The 10,637-nt window shown below is 57.4% G+C and overlaps 1 protein-coding gene across 1 annotated transcript; it reads right to left on the bottom strand.

Annotated features, from left to right (window-relative positions):
• Nucleotides 1–464: 464 nt before the first annotated feature.
• Nucleotides 465–10,074, bottom strand: VSIG8 (V-set and immunoglobulin domain containing 8). Its single transcript, XM_074981152.1, has 7 exons — nt 10,026–10,074; nt 5,510–5,676; nt 4,297–4,498; nt 3,202–3,366; nt 2,535–2,669; nt 840–978; nt 465–558 (listed from the first exon to the last, which is right to left on the bottom strand). Exons 1-7 carry the CDS (start codon nt 10,072–10,074, stop codon nt 465–467), a joined length of 951 nt encoding a protein of 316 aa, XP_074837253.1.
• Nucleotides 10,075–10,637: the final 563 nt, after the last annotated feature.

Below are 10,637 nucleotides of genomic sequence, written 5' to 3' on the forward strand. Positions count from 1 at the left end.
GTGTGTGTGTGTGTGTGTGTGTGTGTGTGTGCGCGTGTGTGTGTGCGTGTGTGTGTGTGTGTGTGTGTGCGTGTGTGTGTGTGTGTGTGTGTGCATTAAGGAGTCTCCCTAGCCGCAGCTTTGCTACGGGTGGGGGGTTCTCCCACTCCCCACAAGTGGAACTGGAGCAGGGGCTCAGCAACCCTGGGAAAGGTCAGCCCTGGGTCCCTGGATCTTGCCACTGCCCTGGGTGCTCAGCCCCAGAGTCCTGCCCCACCCTGGCACCGTCGGGGGTGGGGGTGCCACCAAAGCAGTTGGAATCGTTCATGGGTTTCACGTGGGTAGGAGCAGTGTCGGAGGCTGGGTGGAGCCCTGGGGCTGGGCACCCGCTGGGGAGGAGGTTGCTTCTTGTCTTGCTTGGAGCTGGAGCATAGCTGGGAGCCCCACGGCTTGCAGGGGGAGCTCTCCTCCCCGCCCCTGGGGCGCTACTTCTGGCACGGCGTGTAGCTGACGTTGTGTGAGCAGCCGTGGCAGGAGTGCAGGGGGCCGCCTCGGCATGGGGTCCCAGCGGCACTATCTCTGTGGGCAGAGAGAGGCAGCGTGAGGTCGCTCCTCCCGCCCCGGAGCGCCCGGCCCCCTCTGCCAGCGCTGGGCCTACCTGGCCTTCCCAGAGGCTGCTGGCCCTGGGGGGCACAAGCAGGGGCATGCTAGATGCCAGGGCAGCTGCCTAGGGGTCAAGCCTTGGGCCCCCTCCTGCCTGGCCTCACTCTATCGTTCCAGCCTCTGCCTCCCCTTTTTCTTCTTTCCCTGCCCCCAGCTCCCTTCCACAACGCCCCCTTGCCCCATGCCAGGGGCGTCACCTGATATCGAGGGGCACTCCCGGATGGCAATGCCTCCGCCTGCAGTACCACAGCAGGGCCCAGAGGAGCGAGAGCAGCAAAATCAGGAGGAAAAGGGCGCCCAGGACCGATCCCACGATGATTCCCACGTTCTTGGGGCCTGCCGAAGAGGATCAGACCCATCACCTTCTCTTCTGGGGCCCACGCCCAGGAAGCACCGTGGGGGCTCCTGTTTGCTGAGCTCTATTGACACCCCCCTCCCCCCGCCTCCCGGGTACCGGGCTTCATTCGCTTTGCCTGCCCCATAGGCACCCATGAGGCCCTGCCCGGGCCATGTAATCCACAGGGCCAATAGCAGAGCAAGTATGTTAGCCTGGAGCTGCAGCTGATGCCCAGGAAACTTCCCTCCCTGGCAGGTGGCCAAAAGGCTCAGCCTGGGAATGGGGGGTGGGGAGTCCCCATTGCTGTCTATGGGGAAATGAGGGGAGTCCATGGTCCCAGTGGGGAGGGGAGGGAGGACTAGAATCGTAGTTTAGGGCTAGAAGGTCCCATTCTCCAGCGTATCAGCCCACTAGTCCTCCCCACGCCACACCCCATACTGAGCCCAAGGACTGGGGTTCCACCAGAGCAGAGGGGGAGCAAGATACGGCCCCTGGGACCATCACACGGGGACCCTCTGGCACACAGCAGGAAGCTGCGACATGGGGGGCTGCCCCACACGTCCTGCTGCATGCTGCTCTCTGCTTTGCACCCCAGGGATGAGGGGGAGGCTTCTCCCGCTGCTCCTGCCCCCGACCCTGCCACCCCCCAGCAAAAAATCTCTCTGCTCCCGTTGGCCAGTGTCTGGTTTCTGGCCAATAGGAGCTCAGAGATTTTGCTGGAGTGGGGGCAGAAGCCGCGTGTGAAGCCTCCCCTGCCCTTGGCGCCTGGAGAAGAGAGCCCTGTGGAGCAGGCTTGAGCAAGCCGGGCTCCTTAGAGGGTGGCTGGCCAGGAGCTGACTAGATAAGCGGTCCCTGGCCAGAGCCTGCCTCTGGCACCCCATCCCCTCCTGCACCCCAGCTCCCAGCCTGAGGTCGCCTCTCAAACGCTCTGTGCCGGACTCCCCCCAGTCACAGCTCCCTCCCTGGACCCTGACCCCCAAGCCCCTGCCCCAGGTCACAGCCTCCTCCTTTACCCAAACTCCCTCACAACCTCCAGCATCACAGTCCTGTACCCTGTGCTCCCTTCTGCACCCAACCTCTGTCCAGACCCTGCCCCCAAAAGTGTGGCCCTTGACCACTTGCCAAGAATCTTGGAGTGCTATTGCCCAATGCCTGTGCTAAAGTATCACAGAGCCCTAGCTGTGAGGTGCCAGCCACACAGCCAGGAGGGGCCACGACTCCATTGCTCCTTGGGAACGGTGTCTCCATTGTTCCCTCGGCAGGTCTAGATTGTTCTCTATGGAGAAGGGAGTTCTCCATTGCTCCCTATCGGGCAGGAAGGTCTCCAGGGCTCCTGGCGAATGCTGGGGGTTGAGCGCGGTTCAGGATGTCCCTCACACTGAGGTGTCGGGACATGCCCGGCCCCTCAGGTGGCTCTCAGTGCCAGGTGACCCCACTCCCAGCCCACCCTGGGCCAAGGCTCAGCTTCCAGGAGCTGCTGCCAGGTGCTCGGGTCCTGCCCATGGTGCCATGCTGGCACTGCCCCCTGTGCTGGCCTTGTGCCCCCCAGGCCTACCTGAGTAGCCAGGTTGAGAGACAGCAATGTGCACCATGCACTGGCTGGAACCCACGCGGTTGCTCACACGGCAGCAGTAGGTCCCGGAGTGCTCTTGTGACAGGCTCTTGATTGTGAGGTCCCCGGGGCCCGGCCCTGGAAGAGAGACCCAGCCCTGAGTGAGCACATGCAAAGTACCCCCAGCGGGTGGCACCGGCGCCTCCGCCTGTTCCTTCCTGTGAGCTGAGCGCTTGGAGATTCAGCTGATTAGCAAAGCGTCCACAGCCACTCACAGTGAACAAAAGGAGGTTCTATTGGCGGTGCACATTCACGCAGGCCTTGGTGCCCATAGCAAAATTTATCCCGCCCCGGATGGGGAAGGAAAAAAACCCTGTCCTGCACCCTTGGTGGCCCTGGGGCAGCGAAGGGCCTTAGTCGCTGGCACCACATCAGGACCATGCCTCGGTCCACCCCCAAGAGTGCCTCCGTGAAAAGGGGACTCCCCTGCCCCCCTGACACAGGCTCACTCATGGCACTGCCATCGCCATGGGAAGGTTCCCAGCTCAGCACAAGAGGGAGCCCTACATTTCCCCTGTGCCCTTCAGGGGCACCCCCACCCCCAATGAGCTCTCCATAGGGACCAGCCCACCTCCCAGGGACCACACACACACACACACATGCTGCTTACCTTGCAGTGTCCCAGTGGGCAGCCAACCTGCGGCACTCTCCCCTCCCACCTTGGACCACTGATAGGAGATGGGCAGAGTCCGTCCATCAGAGTAGCACCTCAGCACTATGTCTTGGTCTATGACCGGCTCCCCATCCACCCAGCACTGAGGGGCAGCCGGACCCTCTGGGGAGAGACAAATCACATCAGTTACTGGCAGCTAGCAAGGAGCAGCAGGGAAGGACAGACAGACACAGCTGTGCTCAGAGAGGGGCAGGCAGGCAAAGTCTGGGTCCAACGTCCGGGGTGGCAGTGCTCTCTGAAATGGGGTGTCAGAGAAGGAGGGGTGCTGATGGGCAGGCAGACAGAGATGAGTGGGCATGGTTGGTGGGTAGCAGTCAGCATGCGGGGGGCTGGAGGGCAGAGTCAGGGGGCAGGGCTCTGCACATGGGGATTGGTGGGCAGGGTCGGTGGGCTGGGGTCAGCACAGGGGTGCTGGTGAGCAGGGTCGTTTGGATTGTCACCAGCATATGCAGACTGGTGGGCCGGGATCAGCGTAGGGGGGCTGGAAGGCTGAGGCCTGCAGTTGGGGTTGGTGCATGGGCTCCGCTCTGCAGGCAGTATGTGTCCACAAGGAACAAGGGGCAGGACCAGCAGGCAGAGGCAGGTCGTGGCAAGGGGGTTGGGCTAGTGGGTCAGGTTGGTGGGTGGGGCCTGGAACTCACCATGCTGAGCGATGGTGACTTGGTGGGTGTTGGCATGGCTGTGGTTAGGTCAATGGGGGGGCTGGGTCAGTGGGCAGGGGAGGGGATCAGCAGGAGGGGGGGACATGCCTCGCATGGTGAGGGTGACCTGCAGGGAGACACGGTTTGGTCAGTGGATGGGCAGAATCAGAGGAAGATTAGTGGCTTGTGGGGCCCATGGCCAGAGCAAGTGGAGACCCCTCTCTACCCCTGCCATCTAGTCTCCTTCCTGCCTCCCCCATCACCCTAGTGCTCCTGGCTGTAAAGCAGGTTTGTGTGGGGGTGCCAATTGTTCTGGGGCCCCAGCTGGCTGCGGCCCCAGGCATGTACACCCCTGGCTGGAGTGAGGGGCCAGCCGACAGCTGGAACTCACCCAGCACTTTGATGGTGATGATGTGGGTGTCGACGGTGGTTTTCTTCACTCTGCACTCATAGGAGGCTGAGTCTGATGGCTGCAGGTTTGCCAGGTAGACAGAGGCATCATGGAGGCTTGGGTCCTCGGCCACAAATTGCAACCTCTGCTGCAGGCCTGGGATGCTGCCGTACCTAACCTGCTGGCCCTGGTAGGTCAGGAGCTGGGTGAGGAAGGAAGCAAGCAGCAGTGGTGAGCAAAGGGGGCCTGGAGACTGAGCCAGAGATGTACTGGGGGCTGATGATCTGAGTCCTTGGCACCAGCTGGTACAGGGAGCTGCTAGAGATGCATGGGCTGCATCAGTAGTTTTCAGTGTGTGGGTCTGGACCCCAGAGTGGGTCACAACACCATTTTAACGGCATCACCACAGCTGGTGTTGGACCCCAGCCCCAGCCCCACTGCCCAGGGCCAAAGCCTGAGATCCCCAAATGGGGCTGAAGCCCTCTGCCTTCTGCTTCCCTCCTCCCCAACATCCTCAGCCCAGAGTGGTGGAGCTGGGGTAAGTTTAGGTTTCAGTTCCACTCCTGGGCTCATGTAATTTTTGTTGTCAGGATGGAGTCACGGTGCAATGAAATTTGAGACTCCTTGGCCCACTGGGGCCAACTGTGGATACAGAGGCTGGTGGAACCCAACTCAAGCCAGGTGAGCTCAGTGTCCAGACATGGGCGTGAAGGAGAAGGTAAGGGATTATGTGGAGGGTAAAAACACAGGACCCAGGAGTCACAGGGGACAGCTGGGGCAGGAGACATCACTAGGCCCTGGGGGAGACTCAGCCCTGCTGCTGAGCCTGTGCACAGGGGACAGACTGGCAGAGCGAGGAGGCTCGAGAGAACGTGCACACACACGAGGAGGAGGAAGGGTGACAGATGCTATCAGACATCTCGGCAGAGCCCAGGGGTCTCTGCAGTTGTCCTGGACCCACGGGAGACGGAATCCAAGCATGTACAGTAAAACCCACCAGTGCACTTGTGCTGGGCAGCAGTTAGCAGTCCATGTGAGCCCCCTCCACCTCCATACATGGGGGAAACTGAGGCAAAGTCAGTGGCAGGAACCCAGCCAAAGTCTCTCCAGCTTTGAAAGAGACCTCAAGCATCCCGATCCCAGCACACATTCCAACAAGGCATTTGATGAACCTTGCTAAGGACGTGGGGTGATGGGCAGGACTCAGACTCACCGGCTGCCTATGATCACTGTTCAAAAGGGTCCACATGATGTCCAAGTGCTCCGGTCCATTGTCCTCAGGCTCCAGGACATAGGGGCAACCCAGCTTCACAGAGTCTCCCTGAGTCAGGTACAACATCTGCTGGCCCTTCGCATTGATCCGCACTGCCACCAGTAGAGCTGAGAGACAGACAGACAGAGCTGCCCATCAGGACAGACAGGCTAGTGGTGGGGAGAAGGTTTGCAAAGAGCAGGAGGAATCCCCAGGTGCCTGCTGCCGAGGCTGGGCTCTTCCTGCAGTGCCCAGAGCCACCCATCAGTGGTGCAGGGCGTGAATGCCAGCTCTGCAGGAGCCAGTCCAGTGCCCTGCCAGTGTGGGACTGTTAGATGAGGGGCTGGGTGGGAGGGTCCCATCAGGTGCTGGAAGATGCCACGTGGCGGGGTGTTATCTCTGCAATGCCAGCATGTTAGAGACCTGAGTAGATCTACTGGGAGAGATGGGCAGGGACCTGTCTATGCCCTGGGTACAGATGAGCTCCCTTCACTGGAGCTGGGCTCTGTTGCCTGGTATTGCCAAGCTCTCAGCCTCTGGCTGCAAGGCTCCTGTGTGGTCCTATCAGAAAACAACAAAGCAGGTTGAGTTTTGCTGTCCCACAGGGGCTCTCCGGTCAGAGCTTACCTCATGCCAACGAGCACAGGCAGCCCCTAGGGGGCACTACACTTGGGACATGGAAATTCTGTGCAGCGGAGGCCTGTGCCAAGCATATTCCAGCCACCAGAGAACATTGGTTTGAGCAGTAGCCTGCTAAATCTAACGTTGTGAGCTCAATCCTTGAGGAGGCTGTTTAGGGCTGGTGCAAACAGGTTTCTTCTTTTTTTCTTTTTTTTTTTTTAAAAAAAACCAAACAAACCCTGTTATGGATAGCGCCTGGTCTTGCCAAGAGGGCAGGGGACTGGACTTGATGACCTCCTGAGGTCCCTTCCAGTCCCATGAGATGTATGTATCTCCATTTCGAGATATAGATGTCCCTTGGAGGAAGTGTGCCATTTGCCTCAGATGATTTTTTAAAGTTGCCTGTTTCACCCCCTGCTGGGGGAATTGAGCAAAGGTCCTGCGGGGAACAAGGGGTGGGGGATAGGGTCATTACGGCACTGCTTCGTAATGAGGCTGCTCCAACTTGCGCTGGTTACCCACAGCAGCCAGGGATCAACAGGCGCAGGGAAGGCTGGCCGTGTCCCTCACATGTGGCTGGAAGCTGGGAGAAGCTTTCCTCTTTAGTCCACAGCGTTGTCCTCAGAGTTAGGTCTGCTCCCCTTTAAGGGTGTGTTTGCACTGCAGCTCGAGGATCAGTCAGCTCAGTGCTGAACGCACCCAGCCCCGGTACTCTGGGAAAGCTGCATGTTGCTACCAGCCTGAGAGGACCTCACCAGTTTTTGCTGATGGCGTAGTTAATTAGTGACTCTTTGCAGAGCACTTTTCTAGTGGCAGCATTTCCCAGATGCAAAGGGCTCTCCTCGAGGGTGTTGTGCAGCTGGGCAGAGCAGCAAGGGAAGAGGTGCAGAAGACAGGCGCCGATTCGATTCTGGCTCAGGCAGGAACATATAGGCTAGCTTTGATCCAGCAGTGCTGTTGCACAGGCTGTGGGATGGGCCAGACACCTGGAGAAAGGCCTGGGCAGGACTGCACTCCAGGAGCTAGCCCGAGCGTCATACCACACAAGCCAAGGCAGGTACCCTGGTCTTTATAGCTCAGCAGTTCTCAGCTGGGATGCGCATATGCCTAGGGGCACACAGAGGCCTTCCGAGAGTCAATCACCTCATCTAGAGACTTGCCTAGTTTTACAGCAGGAAACACGTAGCAACGTTGGTACACGCTGACATTCATACAATGGCTTGTTTGTGATGCCCTGCACACTATACACCGGGGTCAGCAACCTTTCCAAGGCGGAGTGCTGAAATTTGACGTTTTGACCTTTACAGATGGTCCAAGTGCTGGTGATAGTTTTAAAAGTCACCAATAGTCCTGCTTGCAACAGCTTCATTAATAAATACATGAAGACGCAGAGCTTTACCACTCAGGTGATGGTTGGTAGCTTTAGCTGGTCTTTTGTTAATCCACAGGCTTTGAGCAAGCACCGCAGGGCTGAGTGCCCACCTCACATGTTGATGAAAATTGGCTCACGTGCCACTCTTGGCACCTGTGTCGGGGGGTTGCTGACCCCTGCTCGACACGGAACGCCAAGTACAATATTTATTTTGCTACCTCTTTATTTGACAATTATAGCGTAGCAATGAGAGAGTCGGCACTTTCTGAGTCATAGTGTGGCTGAGGCACTTTGGTATTTTCTGTCTCATTTTGCAAGCAAGTATTTTTTAAAGTGACATGAGATTTGGGGTCCTGGGTCAAATCTGGTGACCTGCAAGGGGACAGCAACCTGGAAAGGCTGAGAACCTCTGCTGCAGTACATTAGCTCGAGTAACCCTGTTCCATGTACACTCTCCTGAGCTGCAAATTACACCTCCAGTTCCAGTGGAGATGGACCCTAAGAAGTGTCTCTGTTGCTGCTCCATGCAAGAGATAGCCAGGCCAGACTTATGGACCTGGAGGCTTTTGGCGCTGCACTAAGGGATTGACTGCATAGGTGTAAAATGACCAGCACAACATGGCTATAGAGAGCTAACTACTCACATCTGCTTGTTAAACTGCCTGATGTGAGCACTGCTATGGAACGTGCGAGATTGTATGGTAGCATAATCACTCCATGCCACAATGAGCTCATTTCTAGTCTGGTACTAAGGCTGTGTCTATACATGCATGTTAATGAGGCAGTTCAGAAGATGCTAAGAAGGCACTGACATGAATATGCAGAGCCTCATTAGCATAATGGCAGCCGTGCGCGATTTGAAAGTGCCACTTTCAGAACACACGTCACCTGTGTCGATGGAGGCTTTGCTAAAGGACCCCCCGACTATTTGGTTGTAGGAAGAAGGGGCTTTCAAAGTCAGTGGGGGTTCCTTCTGAAAGGCCCCCATCTACCCGGGCAGCGTACGTACCGAAAGCGGCACTTTTGAATCGTGCACGGCCGCCATTAAGCTAATGGAGTGCTGCATATTCATGTCCACTCTTCAGTGGCATCTTCTGAACTGCCTCATTAACATGCCCCGTCCAAAAGGAGCAGACGTGTAGATGCAGCCCAAGTGTCCACACCAGGCAGTTATTCCAGCACAGCTATTATTGTTATTATTTATTAAATGTATAAACATAGCACCTAGGTGCCCCAGCCAGGAACCAGGCCCCCGTGGTGCTAGGGGCTGTACAACTGCAGCTCCTAGCTGCCCCAGGGAGGGACAAGGCCCCACAGAATCATAGAAGCCGAGGGCTGGAAGGGACCTCAGGAGGTCATCAAGTCCAGCCCCCTGCCCAAAGCAGGACCCACCCCATCTAAATCATCCCCGGTAGGATTTTTACAAGCCAGGACTTAAAAACCTCTAGGGATGGAGATTCCACCACTTCCCCATGTAACACATTCCAGTGCTTCACCACCCTCCCAGTGAAACAGTTTTTCCTAATAACCAACCTACACCTCCCCCTCTCTAACTTCAGACCTCTGTAACTCCTTGTTCTGCCATCTGTCACTACTGAAACAGTCTCCCTCCTTCCTCTTTAGAGCCCCCTTCAGGAAGTTCAAGGCTGCTATCAAATCTCCCCTCCCTCTTCTGCAAACTAAATAACTCCAGGTCCCTCAGCCTCTCCTCATAGGTCAGGCCCCTAGTCATTTTGATTGCCCTCTGCTGGACCTGCTCCAGTGCATCCACATCCTTTCTATGCTGGGGGCCCCAGAACTGGATGCAATACTCCAGATGTGGCCTCAACAGTGTGTAATATAGGGGACTAATAATTTTGCTAGAGCTGCTGGAAATGTTCCTCCTAATGCACCCCACTGTGCCATTAGCCTTCTTGGCTACAAGGTCACACTATCGACTCATATCCAGCTTCTCATCCAGTGTGATCCCCAGCTCCTTTTCTGCTGCACTGCTACTTAGCCAGTCCATCCCCAGCCTGGAGCAGTGCTTGGGATTCTTCCATGACTCTGCACTTCTCCTTGTTGAACCTCATCAGATTACTTTTGGCCCAATCCTCCAATTTATCTAGGTCATGCGCGACTCTACCCCCTGGTGCTAGAGGACGTACAACTGCAGAACAAAAAAATGGTTTTTGCTCCAAGGGCCCACAGGCTAGAGCACAGAAGTTATTCCACTCCAGCTATACTGGGCAGTTTCCCAACCCTAACTTGTTATGCTGGAAGCCATAGGAGTGGGGTGGGGTTACAGCCATGTTCACTGGCATTCCACCTCCCCCAGATGCTGGGTTGAGGTAGGTCTAAGTGAAGCTGCTCATCCAGCCAGAGTCCTTTACAGCCAACTAGTTTACCCATTGCAATCCACCCTGGACCCAGGGCGGGGCCCTCCCGACCAAGCTCCCTGTTGTGGGCTGTGCAGGGCCAGAGGGGTCCCTCAGAGGAGCCTACCTGGCATTAAAGACAAGAGGAGGAGCTGGACAGTCCCTCGCCCAGCCATGGTCGTGCAGCCTCTCCCAGTGTATCCAGCACAGCCGTGACGAGAGTCGATCCTGGGTGGGGAGTGTGTGCGTGGCAAGGGCTCAGAGACAGGCAAGCGGAGCGTCTTTGGGCTGCTTTTATCTGCTGGGGCTGGGTGTTCCTTCCTGCGAGCAGGATGCCTGTGGGGTGAGTGAGCAGCTCCAAGCTGTGACCGCGAGCTGCTGCCCGCGCCCCATGCCTACCTGGTAATTAACACTGGCTTGCTCGGCTGGCATGGGCTTTCCTGCCAGCGGGGCCTGTCTCATGGCATCCCTCCTGTGCAGAGAAGCCTGACAGGTGGCTCTCAAGGCTCGGGGTTTGGGAGGGAGGTTGGTGACAGCCAGTCTCAGAGCTTTTTATGGGGCCTCAACCTGCCTGCTGAGTTCACAACTACCTTTTCCACCCATGGCGGCCCGCACCGGTGACCTAGTAGCAGGCAGCAGATGCAAACCTGCCAGGCCCTCCCCCCTGCAGCACAGCTAGTGAGGCAGAGCCAAAGCCCAGGCCTGCTTGTAACACGGAGACTGGACAGAGCGTCCCAGG

Source organism: Carettochelys insculpta, chromosome 30 (assembly GCF_033958435.1).
Source record: "Carettochelys insculpta isolate YL-2023 chromosome 30, ASM3395843v1, whole genome shotgun sequence".
In the NCBI taxonomy this organism is placed as follows: Eukaryota; Metazoa; Chordata; order Testudines; family Carettochelyidae; genus Carettochelys; species Carettochelys insculpta.